At 44.9% G+C, this 24,915-nt stretch overlaps 1 protein-coding gene across 2 annotated transcripts in view; it reads left to right on the top strand.

Annotated features, from left to right (window-relative positions):
- The window catches only part of RNLS (renalase, FAD-dependent amine oxidase), a 93,233-nt gene extending 70,017 nt beyond the window's left edge, over nucleotides 1-23,216 (top strand). For both annotated transcript variants that reach the window (XM_014966654.1, XM_014966653.1), the window contains exons 5-6: nucleotides 11,487-11,662; nucleotides 19,595-23,216. In XM_014966654.1, coding sequence (XP_014822140.1) covers nucleotides 11,487-11,662; nucleotides 19,595-19,747 — 329 coding nt within the window. In that variant the 3' untranslated portion in view covers nucleotides 19,748-23,216. The remainder of the gene's footprint in view (nucleotides 1-11,486; nucleotides 11,663-19,594) is intronic.
- The last annotated feature ends 1,699 nt before the right edge of the window (nucleotides 23,217-24,915 follow it).

The raw sequence follows: 24,915 nt of genomic DNA, 5'->3' as shown, positions 1-24,915 counted from the left end.
TGTGGCGTGAGCCACCTTTGCACCACTGGCTTTTATTCAGTGATGGATCCACCATAACCAGCAGGATCTTTTCAGAAAGGCATGATGCTTAGCCAGACTGATGCATGAGGTTGTCCTGTATCAGACACAGGACCCTGTGCTCCTCCTTGTTGTGGTGATAGTACAGGTCAGGTCAGATCTTCCAATTGTGCTCTTCTTTGCTCCAAAGCCAGCTGGGTAGCACTGGCTCTTGAAGCACCTCCAGAAACAGCAGTTTACGCTGGGAGCAAAGGAGTTGGAGAGATGAATCAACTCACCACTGTGGAAGTCAAATTTCGTTATTTCTCCTAAGGATTTAGCCTGTTGGTCTGAAAAGAGGGAAAATAAAACAAAAGAATGGCTGATCTGGCCAAAGCAAAGATGCATCCACTCTGATACACTTTTTCCAGCAAGGACCAATAGTGGATATGTAAAGAAAAAGTATAAGGAAAGCCAAATACAGAGTGATTTTTTTTTTTCTCTTGCATTGTCCCCTTGTTACCGACAATGTGCAACTGGAGATTTTCTTGCATCTAAGATAGTATCGTTGTGTTTAACTATCAAGCACCTACTGGTATTGTCCGTCCCAGCTGCCTGATTCTAGGTGCACAGAAGAGGACACAGCTTGAGAGAGAAATTCACTCATCCTTTCCTCGCCTGCTTGCGTGTGTGGTCTCAAAGCACCAACACTTAGAACAATGAATATGGACTTACAGTGAAATTATTAAATAACTAAGTATGTGTCTTTGCTGTCTCCAAACTTGCATTTTGCAGATTTGCCCGCTGTTCCAGGAAAAGCAGCGGTAGGGATGGAGCAGTGTGTGTTAGCTGGAGCAGTGTTTCTGGCTGCGAGCGCTCGAGCTGAGCAGGGGAGGGTTGGAAAGTGTGCCTGTATTGTGCTCAGCAATGCTGGTGTACAAAAGTATAAAAGTCAAAAGTGGTCACCAAGTGATTCACTTTTCTTCAAACATAAATGTGGTTCTGCTGATAATAGAGACACACACACACATACATCCTTTAAGACCACATGGGCAAGGGGGGCTGAGTGTGAAATTTGTTTACACATTCAGGGTACTGCAGCCAAAACACTCAAATAAAAAGTTCCTTTATGTTTGTTTTAGCACATAAGCAAGTATTTTGCATTTGTATTTTAATTTCTGTACTTCTGACTGACCTCCAGAACACTTCAGTGGGAGGCGCAGCAGCACCCCCCTGTCCCTTGTTTGGTGTCTGTTTTTTTGTGATGCCATTGCTGATATTTTAGCACTGTGCTTCACTCGCTCATCGTTCTTCCATTCTTCAACTTTGACTGATCCCAATTCATCTGAAGAAGACGGTGGTGACAATCATAAGCATTCAGAGGGGGAAAGCAGAAATGTTCAGCCTAAAGTTTACATTGGGTTTCCTGGGTGAAGCAGCTGAGATCTTTCAGGACAGTCATCCTTCCCAAAAAGCTGTCATCTTCTCCAGTTGATGCCTGAATGGTCCTACTTCCACCATTCCTCCTCTATGCCATATACAGTGTCCCTGTATATTCAGTTGTGTGTTATTTCTCAAGGGTCTGCATGCATCCATCTCTCCATTGCATTAAGCTAAATAGGAGAATTGCTTTGCTGTCCGTCAGATATGGCCGAAATGCTTATCAGGAGTATGTCCTCAACAGGTAGAGGTTCTCTAGATGTAAGTAAAAATGACTAATGGATCAGACAAAATGTGATTTTTCTGGTGTTTCTACACCTACTTTGATGTATCCACAATTAATGGAGGTTTATCTAACCCTTGTAACCACTTCAAATGGTCACATGTTTATAAACAGCATTGAACTGTAGAGATGCAAAAGAAATAACTCAAGCTTTCTGCTAAGACACTCTTTGTTAAACACATCATTATACAAAAAGTAGCTATATCTATATAAAAAAAGCAAGTAGTCTAGCCCTCAAAGGCGAAAAGGCAAAGTCTAGCCCTCACTGTGAAAGTTCAAAATGTCCTTTTCTTTTGTATGAGACATAGTAATCCCTGCTTTGAGTCATTTAATAAAGCAGAGATGTAAAACTCTCCCTTACACAAGTTTCACATTTTCTCAGTGAAATACCTGAAACAGGCTTGTTGTTATACTATTTGTTATTATTTATTGTTTGTTATAATAGTAGATATTTACATATTTTATATATAATATATATATAAAATTGTTACTATATATTGTTTATTAGCAGATCCAGTGAGTTTCAGTCTAATTCTCCAGGAAGCTCTGCTTGTTCTCAGAGCCACCTGCTTCCCAAAGGACCTGCCTCCCCGTGCTATGATGAACTTTGCAGCATGCTTGTTGCATGGCACTCGCAAACTCATAAAACCTGTTCTTGCTAGAAAATACAGCAGCATCCCCTCTCTTTTGTTTTTGTCTCAGTTCCTTTAAGCAGGCTGCTGGTTCTTCAAACATTATTGTGTAGTGATATTGTTTAAAGCAGAATCTTGTACTCAACATAACTCTTGTCAGCATGTCCCCGGTACTTCTGTAATGGAGAACAAGTCAGGTGACCGTGCCATCTTTCCAGTAGTACAGGTGGGTAAGGCAGAACAGCACGACTTCTCAGAGTTTTGTCTTTGTTTACATTGCTGGAGAAGAATACAGTGTTCTGCAATGGACTAACCCTTGCTGTGGTGGTGAGGAGGTAGCAAACCTGACCCACACATGACTGAGCCTGCAGGGAAGGCACTGGCACCCAGGAAGTCCCTGGCAGCTCTTCTCCACGGTACAACGTGCTACCATTAGTTGGCTTCATCATGACACAGCCTAGTTCCTTAGCAATAACTAGGATGACATCTGTTTTCTTGCTGATATGGTGGAATCAATAATAAGGTGGAATCAATAATAAAGCTGTTTCTCTGATACTGCCGTTAACAATGTCATCTGAAGCATGATGAGCCTCCAAGAAGGAAGGTTTTTTGCATCAGCTGAGGATCTCAGCTGCTGTTCATAAAATTGTGTCTCCATCCACAGATGTAATGCACTCTAACGTTACATAAGGAAGAGCCTACAAGAAGTGTATATTGAATTCCCTGTGCAGTATGTATGAATATTAAATATTTGTGTGATTGGCTGCCTTAAACACCCCATCAATATTTATAACTTGTTGGGGGGACAGTGGAAAATCTTCAATATAAATTATTTCAAGCCTCATTTCTGTAACACCACAGTCCTTGTATTTCTTTGCATTCTGGAGGACTAAAGATAGATGACACATAAAAAGGGAAGCAGTTCCCTTTCACTTCAGGATTGCAAGTTTATATAATTTAAAGGGAAGATTTGTCTTCCAGGTTTTCAGGATCAGTGTAATTCTTGAGTATCTTTTTAAATTTTAAAATACAGATTCCTTTATCTTCTCAGTATGAAAGTAAGAATTTTTAGGAAGATGAAAGAGTTAAAGAGTTATTTAGGTTTTTGCCTCATTATCTGACCAATTGCTTCGTAACCCCCTGCCTGCCCTGCCTGCCTTTTAGAAACTGTAAAGCTAATGAGATGCTGAATTTTTGAATATAAAAAAGTTAGACCCATTCTTTACACAGATTCTTCTAAACTGTGCCTTGTGAGATAGAGCAGATTTTATTCCAGGGAGAATATGGGACCTTACAAACCCAGGAACTTCTGAGGATAACTTGGGAAGTTCACTAACCCTTTTGCTAAATAGCAGCGTGGCATTTTGAAAGCAAACTTCCATCTCTCTTGCTCATTTACTAGGTGTAGTAAAGTTAATCACTGTTCTTTTTTTTTTTTTTTTTTTTTTTCATTTTAGATATAGTTTTATGAGGCCTGCATGTTGACTTCTCTTTCAGCAGCCTGCTGATCCCTCCGAGGTAGCAGGGGTACAGTTCCAGCCTCTCTGGAAGTGTCCAGCTTCTCTGGTGCCCTCCGCCCTGACCCAGCAGCATTCCAGCTTCAAGGGTTGGTTTGGTATGGCCGTGATGAAGCCCTTTCTCTATCCAGGGCCAGAATGGCTTTCGGATAGCAAAACACATCTCCCCAGAAAATTAAATAATCCTGAAAGGCAGGAAGTGACCACGTCTTGTTTTTTATCTGTATCTGTTCTGACTTCAGGTTTTGGGCAGGAACATGAGAAAAATTCTTGACACTGTTTCTCTAGGAAGAAAACATTCCTGTGGGAGACGTGTGCCTGTCACATCCATATAAAAGTAATTTCTGGTGACTAGGCTGTAGCCCTAGAATTGACACCCTAGGAAGAAGAGACCTGATGCCCATGCCCATGCTGGAGGGGTTCCCAGCCCTCAAACAGTAGGAGTATGGTCTGCCTTTGAAGCTGGCCCCTCTTTTGAACTGGAGGTTGGACTAGAGACCTCGAGAGGTCCCTCTCTAAGTCCAGTGACCCTGAGGCAGACAATGTTCTGGTGAGTATTTACTGAACACACTAACAAATCAACTGGGATGTGAGTCCAACCAAGCCCCCTTGGTGAAAACAGCTTTGTCCACATTTGCAGGCTGGCAAGTTTTAATGTCAGGGCAGCTGAACCAGTAAAAATTTCCAGCTGTCTCTGTGGACCTTTTGTGGATGTATCTGTGGAGCCTGCAAACTGATCTGCAGGTCTTGGCTACTTACTTTTATGCCTTTATCAAAGTAGATCTCATTCTCCCGAGAGCTGGTGGGTTACAGGCTTTGCAGAGCCTGTGAGCCGCACGGCCCTTCCAGGGTGTGCAGGTTGTAGCTTGTGCTGCCTCATGCTTCTCCACAAATGTGCTTCAGTCCTAGTGCAACCTGAAGAGTGCAACCACTTCAAAGGTTGAGGCTGATCAGCCTCTCTGAACTTGAGCCTGTCCTTGGCACCTTGGTGAACACTCTGTCCTTTGTGGTACAGGGTTTCATGCTTCAAAGCCTTTCAGCTGAACAACTGCAGGATGTGCTCCATGATGGTCCTCAGACATGATTTTCTCTCCTAGAATGTTACTGTTTGGACAGTCTTCTGCTTTCTTGAGGATAGTAGGAGAAGCTATAACAGCTTCTCCCCATTTTTGCCAAGTCTGCACTGCTAGTCACACAGGCAGTTTTGAAGGGTAGATGGGTCCTTCTTAGGGTGCCTTCTGCCATTAGTAGAGTCCCAAGAGTAGTGTGCTCTGTCCCCTTCCTGGCGCCTTGAAATGCATGTTACCCACCAGTTCTTCCCCTTCCACAGTTACTTTTCAACTTGTCACACTCCCAGAACATGATAGATACCATCCTGACCATTTGTCAAATGAATCCCGTGACTTTTAGGCTCTGATGGTGTTCTCCCCACTAAGGAAACTTCAGATCTCCCTGGATCCCAGGGTTCGTAGCTAATCTCTAAAATGGCTTTTGAGTTTAGGGGCCCTGAACCCTGATGTTGGCATAGATTTCCTGGAGAATATTGCCTTCTTGCATTTTGCAAGGGAGAAGATTTTGGTGTACGTTGTGGGCTTTCTCTGAGAAGTTATGTTTTGTTTTATTGTGATGTTTAGTTTATGCTTTAGTAATCTCTCTGTCTCCTTCCTTCCCTGAGACTGATGGTAAGGAAGACATGACCACCCTTCATATCAAATGAGAACTTTGCAGGGCTGAAGGAGGTCCCTGTGCTTTGCTGAGTAGCTTCACCCAGGACACCATGCTCTCCCATTTGATCATTCCACACTAAGTGTGTTATTCGAAGCTAGGAGCCACCTTTCTGACGCCAGATGCTCTTGAGCCACAAGGCACTGTGGTGAGGAAGTGGTCCTGGGCACTGTTGTCTTTGCTCTTCTCCAGGGTGTCTTTTATTAACCCCATCCTTTTCCTGGAAGATAATGCTCCTAACAGGCTTTATCCTGCACAATTTCCCACTGTCAGCAGTCTGTTCTTCTCTAATAGAGCCTGTGTGATTCCTCCAGCTGGGAATTAATGAGGAGCGTAGAGACAGTCCTGAAATGTTACAAAGCTGATGGCTGCCTTCTTCTGCTCACATTCCAAACACCTTTCCCCTCATTTCCAGGTTGTAGGTCAAGATCCAGTTTCCCCAGAGAGTTCTACATGAGGACACTTTGCTAGTGCTTAACTCACAGTTATAACTGGCTGAAGTGCAGTATATGGTGAGCTCTAATTGCTTTGATGCTGTCTGTCCTTGACAGCCCTTCCAGACAGCTGATCTGTCCTCTACCTGTGACAGCCTGTGTACTCAGTGTTGGAAGTCTTCCTCATCTGTTTTCATGGGCTTATACAAACCTACCAGGCCCCAGCTGGAGACACTGGGTTGGGGGTCTCTGGCCCAACCCTACTCCCAGCAGAGCAAGTGTCACAGCTACAGCAGCTGTCCAGGCAAGTCGGGACGGTCCCCGAGGATTTAGAGGCCCCATCACTCAGGGCCCCATCCTAGGGATGCCCCACTGACACGGGAAGGGGCTGTATCCTCATGTCAAACTTGGATTTTCTCTTGTTGGACTCTTGTCCCGTTGCTTTGAACTTCTAAGAAAAGTCTGGCTCTGTCATATCTGTCACCTTTAGGATGTGGAAGATGCAGTAAGGTCCTCACTTTTCAATTTCCCACTGACTTAATTTTGCATTTATTAAATCTCCTGTCTTTTCAATTCATCCATTTTCTTTTTGCATGTGTGGTTTCAGGCTGGCTAAGAGGGGAAGACACTGCTGATCACATTGACAGTGCAGCCAGACTTTGGTCTGAAGTGCTTCAGCAACTCCCATAAGGTCTTTATGGACTAGACTCGTCTGTGGGGGACTAGTGGAACTTCATACTTTGACTTTGAGGCAAAAAAACTGGGATTTCTTCATCTCTACTACTCTGTTCAGCCATGCAGACTGCTCAGAATGACTGCATGTAGATAGTGGTAGTGGACAAGACATCCCCAGGAGGGTGGTCTGCAGGGTCCCCACAGCCCCAGCCGCTGCTGCCAGGCCAGGCAGGGATGTAGCGGCTCATGCGACACCTTCCCTGTCATGGACACGATGCTGGGCTGGACGGGGCGATACGCCAAAGATCATGCAGTTCCTTTCTGTTTACATGGAAGCAAAACGAGTCTTGAAAGGAATGTGTTTATCCTCACATTCTTCACTTTGCATCTACTATCTGCCCGTGTCAGCCCTGTGTGACGTAGCAGAGCAAAATAAATTAACAGTTAAGTGAGGAAAACGTAACACAGAAGCCAAGGAAACCTGTGGTTATAGTATTGCATCTTCCCTGTGCCATGGGGAAGAGAAGAATCTGAACCTTGGGCACAAACTGCATCTGCCAAACTGCCTTCTCAGCACAAGGTGATGCCGGCGCCTGGCCACAGCCTCGGTAGGGTTTCTGCACAAAAAGCCACTTTCCTCCTGGTGTGAGTTGATGGAGGCAGAGCGGAGGGGACGGGGGGAGGCACCCAGCCCTGCAGCCGATGTCACTGCTCCAGCAATGCAGCACAGGCTGGGTGGGGAAAGGAGAGCCAGGCTCAAGCTCGCTGCTTGTAGGTTTTCGGTGGGGTCCCTCAGCAACTGTGGATGCCAAGAATGCTGCCAATGCTGGCAGAGCGGCCCCTTGCTCATTAAGTAGGTATAAACTACAGCCAACTCTGCCATCTCATTCCAGCTCTGATCTACCCGGAGTCTTATGCCTTCCACCTCATCAACTGATCGGATTAATTGCCGTGCAGCTGGGATGAGAGGCGGGGGGAACTGGGAGCAGATGAAAGCTTTTATGCTGCTTCCGTTCACCCTCAGATCATTACCCGTTACATTGCCGAGTGTTCCCAGGCTTACCACATCTCCCATGTTACTTTGTCATCTGCTAGCATGGCCATGGGTGGCTAACATCCTTGCCACAAGTAAGAGTATCAAAATCTCACAAGAAGCCCTGCCAGAAGCCCTAATTTTTAAGCTAGCTGTTGCAGCCTGATCTAAATGTGTTGGGAGGAAAATGACAGTTTTACTCCTGTGACAACTAAACAGTCATTCATACCCAGTGCATCAAGGCTGAGATACCCCTGTTGCTTTCAGGGGAAAATCTGTTTTAAACTCCTCTCTTGGACAGTATTCTTGCAGAAGAAAAAAAAGGCCTTGAGACTAAACTTGATCCTCACAGGCTGCATATTTCAGTACTGGAAGGCTGTGACTCAGTGGCCTCTGGAAGCTCTCCAAGCTATCAGTAGCTCAAAGGAGGAATTAAAAACTCAACAAACTGCCTGTTCTCCTGAAGCTTGTTTTGTACATGCTATGGAAGAGATGAGAGATTTGAAAGAAGGTGGCCCTGTCCAAGAACCATTGGCTATAACAAGTCACAGCAAGCAATGATTAATTATTTTATTAAGATGCTTAGACGTTGTTTAATGAGCCTTTTTGCCAAGTTTATGTGGAAGAATTTGTCAAAATAGCATGTACACTATAATAAATCCCAAGGTACCTAATAGGCTTTCCCACTTGGTCTTCTGTCCCTGACAATCTTTATGTAGACATGTCAGAATACCTTTTTCTTCTCCAAAATGAGAAATAGAGTGAGTAGCATTTCTCTCGTTTTTCCAGGCAGTTGGAAAAGCTGATATGAACAGAGATATGTCCTGTGCTAGCCTTTGAAACCAGGCTTGGGGGTGGCAGGAGGAATCTCAGGAAGATGAGTCTGAAGCTGGATGTTGGACTCAGGCACTCAGTTCATCAGAGCTCAAGGAAGAAGACAGCCCCTTTGGATGAGCCTCTGCTTCTAGACAAGAGTGGTCCTTTTTTCACTCTACAGTCTCAGTCCCTAGATCTGCCTTGCCCTCACCCCAAATCTGTGTTAGGTGGATATCTTGATCCTCTCCATCCCCAATGGTTAAGGCTTACTTTCAAGCTTAAAACACAAGAGAGCAAAATCAGCACCTCAAATTAAAATAGGAACCGAACTCAAAGTTTCCGGACACTTCAGGAAATCACCCAGGAGAGGAGCTGTAGTACTTGCTGAAAGCAGAACTTGTGAGCCCAACCCGGGGAGTGAAGTGAGTGGTCTTCTGGTCTTGGGAATGCCTCACTTAGAAAAGGAGAACTTTAAGAAAAGGCAGCACCATGGCTCGATGCTTTCAGATGTGGCCTGTCAGTGTGCATTCCTTATCACAAGGAAACATCTTCCTACGCTTTTTGCCACATTTTCCTAGTTCTCAAGAGCAAGGGTTGACTGAGCTCGCTCACCAAAGAAAGAGACTCAGTGAAAAGATCCTTCCAGCTGAAGTTAAAGCCATTGCTTTCATGCTTGCTGTGGGTGTTAGGAATTTGTACTGCTGCACCTCAGTATCATATTCTGAAGTGTTCAACCCAGGACAGAAAGCTTATCAGAGAAAGATATTTTGATTGTCTTTGGAAAGCTGGAATTTGTCATCTCCTCAAGGGGATCTCCAACTGGAGGAGCTGAAGCTGGAGATCTCTTCACTGACAGAGCAGAGAGAAAGATTTCTGTCAAGCTTGGTATCTAACAGCCAGAATTGGTCATAAAGTGTTCAACTACCTCTTTCTTGGTGGATTCTTTGGTTGTAAAATGCTCATTTGCTGAAACGAAAATATTTTTCTAGGAATGTGCTAATTCATTCAAGAGTTTAGCCAAAAAAGGCTTTCTTCTTCCAAAAGAGGGAATTTCTAGTTAATGGAGCAAGAGGGAATAGCTTAATTTAATGACCAGCTTGGTGAGTTTGAGCTCTCAGCTGAAATATAGCAGAACCCAGGTTGTGTCCTTGCTCCTTGCATTCTGCTCATTCAAAGCAGGATGGCCCCAGCAGGATCCACTCACACAATGGTCTTCTGGGTCCTCATTGTGCCTTGGCACAGGCCAGTCATTGAGCCTGAAAATCCTTTGTTCTAGGCAAATTCTCTGGCTGCTGGTTGTTGGTCTGTCCAGACCAAGTCTGTAAGGTGACGAGCCAACATGCTGGCAGGGACAGAAGTCCATTGCTGTAGAGAACCTACAACCAGCCCCAGCTGTAACAAAGCTTGGCCATTTCCAAGTATGTTAGGATGAACATCAGCACTTGAGTTGCCTTCAGTTCTTCCCCTAGCACTGCAGCCTAGTTGATTTTTAAGGGGCAAACTCTTTTTTTGAGTTTTGCTCACTTGCACACATTTGCGTGAGGACAGAAGTTGTATTGAAGGTTCACACTCCCCAAAAAATGTGTGCAGACAGCTGCACGTTGATTTCCTGGGAAATTTGAGTTCACTTGTGCAGGCCAAAAGGAAGCGCTGATTTCTCAAGCTAACCTGCCCTGGCTTCTGTTGCCCTTCTGTCCCTACATAAATACAAAGTATTGATTTATTCTAGCTTTTCAACTATGTAAATACTTTTCATGGCCAACATGCAACCAATTATAGAGGGAGCAGATGTTTTTCACAGTAATGCAACGAACACTCTTCTTTTTGTGTCCTTTGCCCTGAAGAGAATTTTTATCTCTGATGATTTCATGTTCAAGTCTTTCATATTTCTGTGTTGCAGAGATTGTCCCCTTAAGGGAACATGCATTTGAAACGTGCAGGGGAGGAAGAATATACATTAGTCTGATATAGGTGGATAAACAAATTGGCTGTGGTGACCTGGCTGCCCACACTCCTTGGCCATTCAGACCGAGGAGGTGGCTTGCTAGCAGAGCCATGCAGTCCTTGGTGCGGTGGCTTGTGTGCACCAGGCTTGCGGTGGCTGCGACTGCAGTTTGTTTGGTTTACATCTAGCATGTGCTCAGAAGGACTTCATGTGCCTTCAGCTATAAGCAGAGCACTGGACCCCTGGGGATCAATCCCTGTGAGTAGTGACAGAGCCATTCCATTGCCAAGAATAATCTTCCATCTGAAAGAAAGGTGCAGCATCCAATACCTTAGTCTCACCACGTGGCTGGGTGAGCTTCAGCCTGTGGTAAAGGGTTTCCCCTTCACTGTTGCCAGTGATAACAGGAGTCCCAGCTGCAAGTGTAGCCCTTTGTGAATCCTCACCTCCACAACCACCACCAAAGCAAGACCTTGCAGGTCGGCAGCTGCAACTGCATGCCTCCAAGTGACTGGCAGTTGTAGCAGCACTGATTATTACTATTTGTAGACCTGGCTGGAAAAAGCACTTTTACATGTTTCTTCCTGTTGTTCTCTTTTGCCAGTTTACCACATTTGCCAGGGGCTTGTTTGTCAAAGTGTCTGGGATGAAAAAGGGGAAGAGTTTGCTTCCAGTATATTCCCTGCTCCTTCTAGCTGCTAGAGGGGTGTGAGAATGCCTTGAGGTTCCTCTTGGAGATGTATGTGGAGCTATGGTTATTGCAGGTTATTGCATCACAAATTTTGCAAAAAGCCTGGATTTCTTCACTGTACTCCTTGTGAACAAATTGTGTTGTTACTCCTTGTGTTTTTTCCAGCTGGAAGAACAGGATGGTGCCACAGATATTTTCATTCTTATTGACTCCTAGGCTAGAGGCACAAATGTCAGCATGCGAGGAAGGCAAGTATTAAAGAGTAGTCTTTCAAAAGTATCTCTGTTCTTTATTTCAGAGTCTCCTGAAATTGGACCCTCAGTTGTAGTTCACACAACTGTGACGTTTGGAAGCAAGTACCTGGATTCAGACCCTGGGGAGGTGCAGCAGTTAATTCTCAGTCACCTGGAGAGGATTGTGCCATCCCTGCCTAAACCTGCCAGCATCAAGTGTCAGAAATGGAGATACTCTCAGGTAGGTAGTCTGTGGTGGGATCAGTCAGATGGGAGGATGCTGCTGGGGCAATGGGGTGTTGGTGGCCTGTGGGCTGAACAGGAGCCAGCAGTGTGCCCAGGTGGCCAAGAAGGCCAACAGCATCCTGGCCTGGATCAGGAACAGTGTGGGGAGTAAGACTTGGGAGGTGATCGTCCCCCTGTATTGGGCACTGGTGAGGCCTCACCTCGAGTACTGTGTCCAGTTTTGGGCCCCTTCCCACAAAAAAAGACATTGAGGGGCTGGAGCGGGTCCAGAGAAGGGCAACGGAGCTGGTGAGGGGTCTGGAGAACAAGTCTCCTGAGGAGAGGCTGAGGGAGCTGGGGGTGTTGAGCCTGGAGAAGAGGAGGCTGAGGGGAGACCTTCTCGCTCTCTCCAACTCCCTGAAAGGAGGGTGTAGCCAGGGGGGGTCGGTCTCTTCTCCCACGTTCCAGGCAATGGGACAAGAGTTAACGGCCTCAAGTAGCGCCAGGGTAGGGTCAGATTGGATAGCAGGGAAAGGTTCTTCACGGAAAGCATTATTAAGCCTTGGAATGGGCTGCCCGGGGAAGGGGTTGAGGCCCCATCCCTGGAGGCTTTCGAATAGACGGGTTGACATAGTCCTTAGAGACGTGATTTAGTGATGGGGAGGGGTGGTGGTTTTATTTTGGTTTTTTTATCAGAGTTAGGCTGACGGTTGGACTAGATGATAGAATGTCCCTTCCAACCTAGACAATTCTATGATTCTACAGACTTGCGGTCTATCACAAGAAGCAGGACATCATACAGCCTAGTGTTTTTCATCCTCAGGCAGCAAAAGGAAAGGGGGTAGTTGCTCGATATCCATAATACATTCATCCACGTAGCCATGAGCAACATCCAAGGCTGGCCAATGACAGCCAGATCATTTCTAGTCATCTTTTTACATAGTGGACCTGGCTCAGCAGTAAGTTATGCAGCGCTCTTGGTAAGCAGGGACAGGAGTAATGCACAGGAAGGAAGTAAACCCCACATACTTCGGTGGGATTATCGCTGGTATTTAAAGATATGACCCAATCTGTCTCTCTGTCTCTTCTGTATCCAAAAGTCTGTGAAATTATTAGCAAAATTCCCACCCTACCACAGAGTAGCATAAGTCCTTGTGCTCAGACATACTAATTGCTTTTATTTGATTTGGCCTGGTTCTATTTAACGGTATGCTATGTGAAAAGTACTTTGAAATAAACTGCCTAAGGGTAATAATAATAAAATGTGTATATTTTACAGACTTCTTTTAAAAATCCAAGGAAATTGTTGGCAATTTCCTAAAGTACTGGAGTGTATCAAGCTCTCCCTGGGGGCGGACAAAGAGAGAGCTGAAAGCTTGTGGGTGAGGATTAAGGAGCAGGCCAATATGAGGGACGCTGTTGTGGGTGTTTATTACAGTCCACCTGATGAGGATGGGGAAACTGATGAGGCCTTCTACAGACAGCTGAAAGCAGCCTCACGATCACATGCCTTGGTTCTCCGGGGGGGGGGGTCTTCAGTCACCCTGATATCTGCTGGGAAGGCTACACAGCCCAGCAGGTACAGCCCAGGAGGTTCCTCCAGTGTATTGATGATAACTCTTTGACTCAGGTGGTGGAGGAGCCAACAAGGAGAGGTGTGCTACTGGTCCTAGTTCTGACAAACAAAGAGGGACTGGTGGAGGACATTAAGATTGGGGGCAGTCTTGGCTCTAGTGATCATGAAAAGATAGGAATTCAGGATTGTGGGTAGTATGTGCAAAACAAGAAGTAGTATTGAAACCTTGGATTTCAGGAGGGCTAACTTCGACCCCTTCAAGAAGCTGCTTGGAGAAATCCCATGGGTTAGGGCTCTGGAAGGTAGGGGGCCTCAAGAGAGCTGGTTGATATTCAAATAGCACTTTCTCCAAGCTCAGGATCGGTGCATCCCTAAGAGCAGGAAATCAGGCAAGAGAAGCAGGAGACCTGTGTGGTTGAGCAGGGGGCTCCTGAAAAAGCTCAAGTGGAAGAAAGGACTGGAAGTCCATGGAAGAAGTGCATGGAAGAAAGGAGTGACCACCTGGGAAGAGTACAAGAATGCTGTTAGAGTATGCAGGGATGGAACAAGGAAAGCCAAGGCTTCCTTGGAGTTAAACCAAGGAGAGGTGTGCTACTGGTCCTAGTTCTGACAAACAAAGAGGGACTGGTGGAGGACATTAAGATTGGGGGCAGTCTTGGCTCTAGTGATCATGAAAAGATAGGAATTCAGGATTGTGGGTAGTATGTGCAAAACAAGAAGTAGTATTGAAACCTTGGATTTCAGGAGGGCTAACTTCGACCCCTTCAAGAAGCTGCTTGGAGAAATCCTATGGGTTAGGGCTCTGGAAGGTAGGGGGCCTCAAGAGAGCTGGTTGATATTCAAATAGCACTTTCTCCAAGCTCAGGATCGGTGCATCCCTAAGAGCAGGAAATCAGGCAAGAGAAGCAGGAGACCTGTGTGGTTGAGCAGGGGGCTCCTGAAAAAGCTCAAGTGGAAGAAAGGACTGGAAGTCCATGGAAGAAGTGCATGGAAGAAAGGAGTGACCACCTGGGAAGAGTACAAGAATGCTGTTAGAGTATGCAGGGATGGAACAAGGAAAGCCAAGGCTTCCTTGGAGTTAAACCTGGCAAGGCATGTCAAGGTCAACAGGAAGGGTTTCTTCAAGTATACTGGAGGCAAGAGGAAAACTGGAGAAAATGTGGGCCCGCTGTTGAATGAGACAGGTGCCATGGTGACAGAGGATGGAGAGAAGGTGGAGCTGCTGAATGTCTTTTTTGCTTCAGTCTTTACTGCTCAGGCCAGCCCTTAGGAGTCCCAGACTTTGGAGGAAACAAAGTCTGGATAAAGGAAGACTTCCCCTTGGTTGAGGAGGCTCAAGTTAGAGAATGGTTAAATAAACTGGATATCTGCAAGTCCATGGGTCCTGGTGGGATGCACCTGCAAGTGCTGAGGGAGCTGGCAGAAGTCATTGCTGGGCCACTCTCCATCATCTTTGCAAGGTCCAGGAGAACAGGCGAGGTGCGTGAGGACTGGAGGAAAGCCAATGTCACTCCAGTCTCCAAAAAGGGCCAGAAGGAGGACCCAGGAAACTACAGGCCAGTCAACCTCACCTCCACCCCTGGAAAGGTGATGGAACAGCTCTTTCTGGGGTCCTGGGCTGCATCAAGAGGAGTGTGGCCAGCAGGTCAAGGGAGGTCATCCTCCCCCTTTGCTCTGCCCTGGGGAGGCCCCATCTGGAGCACTGTGTCCAATTCTGAACTCCCCAGTTCCAGAAGGACAGGGAACTGCTGCAGAGGGTACAGCAGAGGGCTACAAAGATGGTCAGGGGACTAGAACATCTCTCTTACGAGGAAAGGCTGAGGGACTTGGGTCTTAGTCTGGAGAAGAGAAGACTGAGGGGGGTTCTGATAAATGCTTATAAATACTTAAAGGGAAGGTGTTAAGAGGATGGGGCCAGTCTTTTTTCAGTGGTGCCCAGTGGCAGGACAAGAGGAAATGGGCACAAACTTCAACATAAGAAGTTCCATCTAAACATGAGGAGGAATTTCTTTCCTGTGAGGGTGGCAGAGCCCTGGAAGAGGCTGCCCAGGGAAGTGGTGGAGTCTCCTTCTCTGGAGACATTCAGAACCTGCCTGGACACGTTCCTGTGGGACCTGCTCTGGGTGACCTGTTTTGGCCGGGGGTTGGACTAGATGATCTCCAGAGGTCCCTTCTAACTCCATATCATTCTGTGATTCTGTATCTACATGTTTACCCAAAGCCTCTTAAGTTAAATTTCATTGGTGAAATTGAATGTGGAAGTTTATGCACAGTATTTACTTAAATCAGTTACCTAATTTTTTTTCCTTTTATGAAGTCTGGAAATGGTATTGTAGATGACTGCTGTGCAGTCTGCTCATACCCCTTGTTCTGCATCCCATTTAGGAACCTGCTTTCATTAGCACAGAGTTTATTTTTCTGCAAGTTAGGTATTAGTTGTTTTCAAATCGCTTCCCAGTGCATAGTGTTTGTTCTCAGTTGTTGCATACAAGTGACCCTAACATAGGTTGTAATGTTTCAGATGACTCATATGAAAATCATGGTATGTTTTATATGTTCTTCTTTGTCAGTTCAGGGTTTTTTTTGCTAGTAACACTGTCTCTGTACAGCTGTCAGTGTTAAGACATCCTTTTCTGGTTGTGACTTTTGGTCTTTTAGTAACATAGTTTAGTGATGGTTTTTTTCAGAGTTAGGTTGATGGTTGGACTAGATGATCTTAAACGTCCCTTCCAGCCTAGACAATTCTATGGTTCTATGATTCTACATTGTCTGTTACCTTTCTGCTTCAGACTGCTTGCAAGCACAAGAGCTGCAGGTAGTAGGGAGGAGAGGAATTGTATCTATCTCAACAGACAGACCCTTGGTTGGCCAGCTCTGGAAAGGGCTCCCACAGCAAAGAAAGAAGTATTTTTAAATGGAATTAATAAACCCTAGACACTGCTGCTATCACAGAGCCCTATCATAAAATTTGTCAAATTCAGCTACTTTTTTTTATGTGTGCAAGGAAATGGCTTAATATGCCTTTTCCTTGCACTACTTACACCTTTAGCATTGTGTCAAAGGTAACATTTAAGCATTATGAATCTCATTTATTTCACCAAGAAAACATGGGTAAAGGAAAAGACAGGAACAACAGTTAATTTCTTAGAACTGAATTTAAAAAAAAAAAAAAGTCTCAATTGCATTCTACCAAACAACTGTGTGTTTTGAATCCTGGCAAAATTATGGCCATACAGGATTTTTTACAACCTTGTACCTATTGCTTCGTCTTTTAGCGGTAGCTGGAACAGTGACTGTAAGTTACTGTAGGAATGAACTCTTATTTTCCACAATTGCTTCAAAATTGTTGTCGACCTAAATCACTAGGTGTGAGTCCTGTTTCCCCTATTTAAAAATTACATTCAGAAATCATACTGCTGGATGATAGTCTATTATTTTATCAAACCACAGTTCACAGCTCTTCCTGCTTTCTTCTCCCACCTCTGTTGCCTGCCATCAACCATGCTGCTACTAACCAAAACTAGCGACATCAGCAGCTGCTTGTGCTTTATGGCTGTGTCACAGGAGGAATTATCACCAGTCTTTAATTTGGTGGATGAATGTCAATATGTCTTAGATAGCAAATAAATCAGCGTAGGTCAGATCCGTTATCTCAATAAAGAGATCTCTACTGCCACCCTATAAAATAATCACTACCTAAATTAAATATCTGGGACAGAGCTCCCTCTTTCTCTTAAACCTATCTTTACTTTCAATTATAACAAGCTGTTGCCACAGAATGAACTAAGATGGGTGTATCTTTCCCCTGACTCTTTTAGATGGGATTTATCCTACTTGTTAATTAAATCCGGCTGTAACGTCCTTCACATGGCCAAACACAATCCTGGGATTAAAATGCAGACATTACAATTATCCATGGCGGACAAGGGATTAGGGCTTCCAGACTTCTACTGACACTACTTAGCAGCGCAGCTGCAATTCTGGATCCTCTGTACGTGTGTATCTTATCTGTGTGTACGATAAGACACCATTAGCATTCAGAGCCAACAGCTTCCCAACCCGTCACGTCTCTCTCACAGAGTCACTTCGTATGTATAAGGGATACTGGGAAAAGACAGAGTCATAGAAATTGGACCTCTTCAGAGGGGACCTCAGAAGGGACCTCTTGAGGTCCTGTTGCTCAAAGCAGAACTATTCCTAGCATTAGCTGACCTTGACCATGGCTTTGTCTAGCTGAGTCTTGAAGTCTTTAAGGATGGAGACCCAGCGTGCTGTGCCATATAGCCCAGGGTAATTCGGAATTTATGTTAGACAACACTTCGGAAGAACTTGAAGAAGGGGCAGGACCATTCCTTTCCTTAGTAACTATGTCTAGCATGAGGGCCTTTACTACATTGAGCACACAATCTTGCCACACAGGTGAAAAGCTGCAGTCTGAGATGTGAAAATATTGATCTTGTGATCAGTATGACAAACCAGAAGCTATTTGGTACAACCAGCATCAAATAAGCACTGGGTAGTCAAGAAGGAGGGACACTCAAAAAGCCTTTTTCTGGTAAACCTTTCTTCATTGTTTTATGCTCAGTGGCCTTGATCTGTAAGAAAAAAATAGGAATAAATTGAGTGGTGACCTAAAATTAGTCCGAGAAAGATGATCTCAGGCTGGATGTGGACCATCTCATGGCTAGACTCTTCTCTTAAGTTGAATAGTGGATAATGGGTGGCAACTGGCTACAGATTAATTTCAGGTAATTACCTCCTTTAAAGAGATGCTAACATGCCAGTTACATAAACGTGGGTGTTTTGCAGCTGATCTGTACTTGGAAATGGCAGATAATGGCCCAGCAGTGGTCAGCTGAGTGTATATTTGAGTCTATGGAAAAATCCCCTGGACTGAACAAGGTGCCTTGGACTTTAGGTCTCATTCTCCGAAGCTGACAGCCACATGGTGGGATACAGGGACAGTTTACTGCACAGGAATCCAAAACGTATCTTTGGACCAAAGGCAGAAAGCCAAGAAATGATCAAAAGAAAATTGTACTCTCTGTATCATGCTTTATGATCTCTGTGGTTTGATCTCTATTGCTGCTCTACTGCCCTGCTTCTGGTTTTGTTGTTTTTTTCTCTTGGGTTTTCTAGATATTTTTTCCTCTTTTTCAACATTTAATCCTTATGGATGTTGTTTTATCATTCCTTTTCTCAGACTATTTCTTCCCACCTTCCTCCTCCAATCACTTCATCATCAAACTGTCCTGCATCTTCTTATCTTTTTCATGCCTTCTGCCTGAGCCTGCCTTGCCCTCACGTTTGCCTTTAGGCCAGTGCTGCTGCTACCGCCTTACCTCCATGCTGACACTCACTGGTGCTGCTCTGGGGTGCACTGATTTCACACAACATGGACACTCAGCCTCTTTACATAGGTTTGAAATGGGCTAGAACAACATGTGACACAGTGAAGCGTGGTAAAAACACAAATGCTGTGTGCTTTTACTCTGCTGTTTGACACACGTTGGTGTTTTCAAACGTACAATAACGAAAAGGGGTCTTGTTCTCCCCATGAGTTCCAGGTAGCTTCAGGTTACTGGCCAAAGCAAAGCTCTTTCACTCTTAGAAATGTTACACAGAACTGCTCAAGAGCTGCCACTCCACAGATGCAAGTTTAATTGAGGGTATACTGCCAGGAAAATTATATTTCAAATTAATACAATGCATACATTGAGAATGACATTAAATATTTATCAAAGCAACATTATTCAGAACTTGTCCCATGGTACTTACGGAGCAAGTGTTGATTGTATCTCTAGCATCTGCCTAAAAATTGTTGTGCTACTCAGATGAAAAAGGAGACCAGCGTAGCAGAACTGGAGACAGGGTGGCTTGTCCAAAGGCTGCATGAAGCATGGGCAAGTCATCATGACAGTAGTTACTCTGAAGTCTCCCTCACTTCCCATCCAGGAAGGTCACCTGGTCAACCCCGAGTCCTGTTGCAAGGTCTTGGGAACAGCAGGCTCCCTTTCCTTTGTTGAGCAGTTGCATATCTGGGCTTTTTTGCGAGCCCGCCTTTGTGTTCATACCTTTTGGCTTAGAGATGCCTCATCTATCCCGGGTCGGGCAATTCATTCTGCTGAGGCAGACTGAGAATAAGACAGGATGGTGGTGTAAAATTTCAAAATTTCCACATACAGGAAATCTTTATTCTATTTATTTTACTCCAGAAAATCTTTGGTTATTAGTGCTTGGGCCTACAACCTGGGATGGGAGGGGGCCTTTGTATGAAAGCAAGTTTGTCAGGAATGCAGACCTTTCTGGCATGAAATTGAGGTAAATAAAACGTGGTTTTTTTCCATCTACCTGTATGCTTTTCTTTTTCAGGTTACAAAAGCTGTGTCCAATTGTCCAGAACACATGATTCTTCATACTCAACCTCTCCTGATTTGTGGGGGCGATGGATTTACTCATTCCAATTTTGATGGCTGCATAGATTCTGCTATGAGTCTTGCAGAGGCTGTGAAGTCTCATTTATAGCAATTTCAAAGTCAGCTGCTAAACACAGTTAAGAGTTTTGATGAATTTTACTATGATGGATTGAATTCTAGTTTAGTGTTAACATCACTGTCCTCTATCTTGCAAAAATAAAGAAAGGAACATCTATTGATGTGCTGTAGGAATTATTGGGAGGGCATTGAATTGAATTTTCCAGGATCTGTGCTGTGAGTGGTTACTTTGCTTGAAGTAAAGCTTTTTCTGGCTCTAGTTAGAGGCACTGAGTTCCAGCAGTCTTGCTAGGTCTCCTGATACTTTTGCAGCCCATGAAAATTATGTCAAGGAGAGGAGCCTAACTTGAAGCAGCACAAAACCCCATGGAGCTGCAGAGTTTACTCCTTCTCTGAGCATTTGGAGCTCTGGAAGTCTCAGAAGTAACATGCACAATTGATTCCAGAGCTTTCATGTATACATGTGGTCATTTCTTCTGGTGCAGATCAGCCCTGGTCATGGTGGTTGTGTTGGCCATGGGTAATCAGTGATGGGGCATACCTTGCTGTGCTTCTCAAGTTGGACAGCCTATGCAAGGTCTAACCATGTCTCCAGGCCTGGACAACTTTTAAGTGAGGGATAGTAGTTGTCTGCTGATCAGCTTTCATAGCCTACAGTTTTCTGGACCCCTAGTTGCACGATACTGGAAGAGCTCATTTAAGAGCTTGATATTACTGGCAATAATGTGCCACTGAAAGATAGTACCTGTCCTGGGTGTGGTTTAAGGAGCATCAGCCCAGCTGTACTCATAAAAGAAAGAATGGATAGGTGGTGTGAGACAAGGTGTGCATGTTTCCAGCGCTCTCATAGCAATAGGGCTGCTATCGCAGAGGTGTCTTGGGAATAGGCGTTGATATCTGGGCTGTAACACGAGTTTAACACAGTAAAACAAACTGGCAGGGCATGTGGATGCACCTAAAATAGCTCAATATTTACCAGGTTAGAGAGTTGCCAGTGTATTATGGCTCTCTGCTGGTCCAGGGTCTCCTGAAGAAGGAGCAGCCCTTTCCTCCTTCCAGATGGTGGAGGAATCGGGGTAGGAGCAGCCAATACAGAAGGTGGTTTGGCTGCTTTGCCTAGCAAATGCCAAGATGAAGGAGGAAAAAGAATTTATCTAAGCATGGTCCATGGCAGTGTGTTAATAAGAAAACTGTGCTCACATTTCAGGCTTAGGGTTACATCACCACCACCATAAATACTCATTTAAAGTAAACAGCCAGTCTGAAAGTAAGGTGAGTTCTAGACAGCTGTATATTTTGGCAGAACAGGTGCAGAAATAGAGGGACAGGCCCAGGGAAGGGTATAAATACATGTGTGAGTGAATGGACAAGGAATTTGATTTGTAATACTAAAAAAAAATAAACAGCAAGTATAATTGTGTTGAAAATACTATCTGTCACAGCTTCAAGTACTTCTAAGGTACTACACTGTATTTCTGTGTAGTCAAGTTTGAGATTGCTCAGAAATTAACAAGAAATCATTAATTTATTCTAAATTTGACTTTAGCTTGCCCTTCCTCTTAAATCATGTCACAAGTTTAGTACCTCTCTCTACTACAGCGCTAAAAATAACAAAATGCTGTTTCCAGCAGACAGAATTTTAGCCGTTAGAGAAGTACAATTCAGCCTCTTCTACCTCTGCATTTCACAAAAATCCGACATGCTGTGTTCTGTATAACTGAACGCTGTAATTTAGTACTGCGTTTGACCATTTCTAATGCAGTATTGTAAGTGACACCAAGAACTTTAAAACTTAAGTTAATTTTAAAAAGATATTTGAAGGATATTTCAGGATACCATGCGCTTTTATTGATTTTTTTTTCTTTCCATGAAGTCTTTGAGTTTAAAACTAGGTGGTGTTACTGTGTTTGAACCCCCCAGCTCCCAACCCTCAAGTTTTAATAACTTCATCTTGTGCAGAAACGGGGAAGACTGGTAGTCATGTACATGCTCAAATCCTTCAAATAGGCATGTCATCTCCTGTTTTCCATGGATAGCCACAAAGAGCCACACAGTCATAGAATAAATCTAATCTGGTGAGGCATTCAATAGTGGCTTGATTTAGCATGAGCTCAAGAGCAACCAAAGTGCCAGCTGAAAGAAGGTTTTATGTTGCAGTGTTGGAAAAACTTTATCAAAGTCCTGCTGGGTTATTGGTTCCCCTGGAAGACGTCGCCGTGGCAGGCAGATCAACAGTTGCTGCACCCATGGTGATGGTTTCTGAGGACCCATCCCACCTGTCTGCCTTCATCCAAGCTCTGCCTTAGTGCACAGAGAAGGATGTGGGTCCTTTTCTTGAAGGGGTGAAGGATCAGGCTGTAACTATAAGGCGTCTTTCCAGATTCTTTGGTTGTGCTGTTTTCCTCATCTTCACTCTTTGTGCTCTGCTCCTTTCTTCAAAGATGGATTTTGCATTAAAACATGCTAAGATTTGCACTTCCTGTTCCTTCAATTTTGAATGGAAGCAAGCCAAACCACTAAACATCCAAATAAAGATAAATCCTGAAAGCGTGTGACATGCAGAAAACTGAAAATGGGGCACCTTTGACATAATGCTCTGTTGCTCCTCTCGCTGCCTCGCAAACAGGCGTGCTCCACAGAGTCATGATGCTCTCTCAGGAAACTTATATCAGCAGCAGCCTTCATGCCACAAGTGACAGATAAGTGGAGATGTCTCTGAGCCCATCCTTTCAGCAATCTTCCAGCTTTGGTCATTATGAGACCTCAAAATACTATAAGATAATAAGCAAATCACAGATTCAGAGATTTTTCCAATTGTGAGATTTTTGATGTAGAGGTTTTCAAGCATGAATCACAGTGAGTCTCAAATTGCTCCCATCCCCATATCGCAGAATCATAAAATGGTTTGTGTTGGAAGGGACCTTCGAGATCATTGAGCTCCAACCCCCCCTGCCCTGGGCAGGGACACCTCCCACCAGACCAGGTTGCTCAAAGCCCCATCCAGCCTGGTCTTGAACCCCTCCAGGGATGGGGCATCTACATATCATGACAGTCTATCGAAACGCCTCTTTCCTATAGCTTCCTCCCAGATTAAGACAATTTCAACCAAAAAGACTTGGGTTTTTAAGGTGGAGTAGAAAAGTTCGTGCTCCTCTGGACGTGCTCCAGACAGCGGGCACTTAAGGGTCTCTGTGGCAATATCTCATTTTCTAGATGTGAGCAGGGAGACGATGATATTAACTTTCCTGTGCAAGGTGGGTGATGAGTGCCAGTATTTCAAAGAGGCCACTGTATCCAAAAAGATGACAGCAGAAGAGACTTGTTTGGTTGATTTCCTGGGCTTTTCCCTGGGTGGACATAATTTTTGATTAACTGGCGGATCCATCAATTACAACCCCTGTCTCCTTGTGCCGAGACAAGGGTGACAGCTGTGTCTGATCTCCTCTATGTCACAAGCCACAGCTAGTGCCCAAAGTTGAATTAAAGCATTTCAGCCCTCAGACATTGATGTTATTGTCTTCTTCATCACAAGGAAAGATGGAGCCATAAATGCTCAAAGTCTTTTAACCTACAGTTGTGGTAACTTCCACCCAGTGAACATCACTCTGCACACCTGGCCCATGGCATCTAGTGCAGTCATGGCTTTTACGATATATTCAGCTGTGTGAGATGCATTTTGCTGATCTCTTGGCATTTAACTATACTTTTAAGTCTCTTAACAGCAATCCCACCAACAACCAGCACCAGCTGTGTGTTTCACCAGGAAAGCTTTTATATTTTTGGCCAAATAGCAAGCTAGATGTTGGCAGAAAGGCTCAGTAGACACAAATACGCTTTGACATCTCCTGCTAACAGATGTGTTGTGAGACCTGTCGCTCAGCCAGGTATGACCCACCCAACCTTTGTCTCGGTAGCACCATGCAAGGCAATTTTCACATCACAGCTGTCATGTGGTCCTCAGGCAAAGGCATTTTTAAAAGACAAGCTTCTTGTACTGAACCACCAGACCCTGTGCTCTGCCACCCCTTTCCCTCACAGCCCTTGGTGATCTTTGCAGCCATTTCTTCCTTCTTCTAGGAGATGTCTGAACTGAGCACCATGTGCATCCATGTGCTGCTCTTGCAGAGATGTTTATGGACACAATACCAGCTGAAATCTTGGGCATGGGACAGGAGACGTTTGGTGCTTTTCCACAGGCAGGACGTGTGGCATAGTGTCCATGCTCTTGCCACCGTATCACACGTACTAGGGCAGACCCGTCATATTCCATGCCATGACAAATTTTGGAGGAGGCCCTGGCTGAGATGGACTTGAAGTCATGGCACATCCTCTCCTCCTGAGGGCCATCCCTTTGGCATGGGGTCAGGGCCCTGTGGTGGTGATCTGACCCTGACTACTCTATCCAGTCCCGATATCTGACCCTGCTTGCAGATCACCGAAATGGAGTAAAAGTGCTGTGAAGTGGATAAAAGCCTTTTAGAAACCCAAGTGCGAGAAGCAAAGCCACAGGTCTCTGCTGGGACCCCCTCAGAGCCACAAAGCCTGACTCCAGAAAGTGCTATTAATGACATGCTTAATAAAGAGCTCTCATTATCCCCAGTCTTACATCTGCAGCCCCAGCAAGGACACATCTGCTTGTCTTGTGTCCCAGGGGCTTCAGAGACTGCTCCCTTCCCAAGGCAAGGAATATGTTGGGAGCAGATGCTCATCACATGAGTTGTGGTGCCTTGTGGGAAAACGTTCAGCCGTGGGCTAAACTATCTCTAAGTGAGCTCCAGGGTGAGAAGCTGTGGCTGTGCACGGTAGCCCAAGCCTATATGCACCTCCCCAGCTGAAGGCCAGGACTCTGCTGTGTCCGGTGGACATGTCCCCATGTCATGCTTGCTGCAGGGGAGCAACCCCTTTCCAACCTCTCCATCCACAGCAGGGCTGCATGTGCCCCTGTGCCAGACTGCAGAGAGGATGTCTTGTTATGACCCTGCCTGCACAGGGCATATTGTGGCTGGTGGTTGGAATAACTCTGCCAAATCTATGAAGTCATGTGTGTGTACGTACGCCTCTTGGTGCGTGTAGGGCAGTTTGTAGGGATTTAGCCCAGCTTCACAGCTTGCATTGATTCACCAACTGCATGTCTCCAAGGTTCTGGGCTGTATTTTTGTGCATGCATATAAAAATAAATTAAGAGGTTATTTTAGTTTT

The sequence above is a fragment of the Calidris pugnax genome, unplaced genomic scaffold (genome assembly GCF_001431845.1).
Source record: "Calidris pugnax isolate Ruff unplaced genomic scaffold, ASM143184v1 scaffold53, whole genome shotgun sequence".
Taxonomy (NCBI): domain Eukaryota; kingdom Metazoa; phylum Chordata; class Aves; order Charadriiformes; family Scolopacidae; genus Calidris; species Calidris pugnax.
Note: the sequence above shows the minus strand (reverse complement) of the source record. Positions and strands in the feature narration are given on the sequence as shown.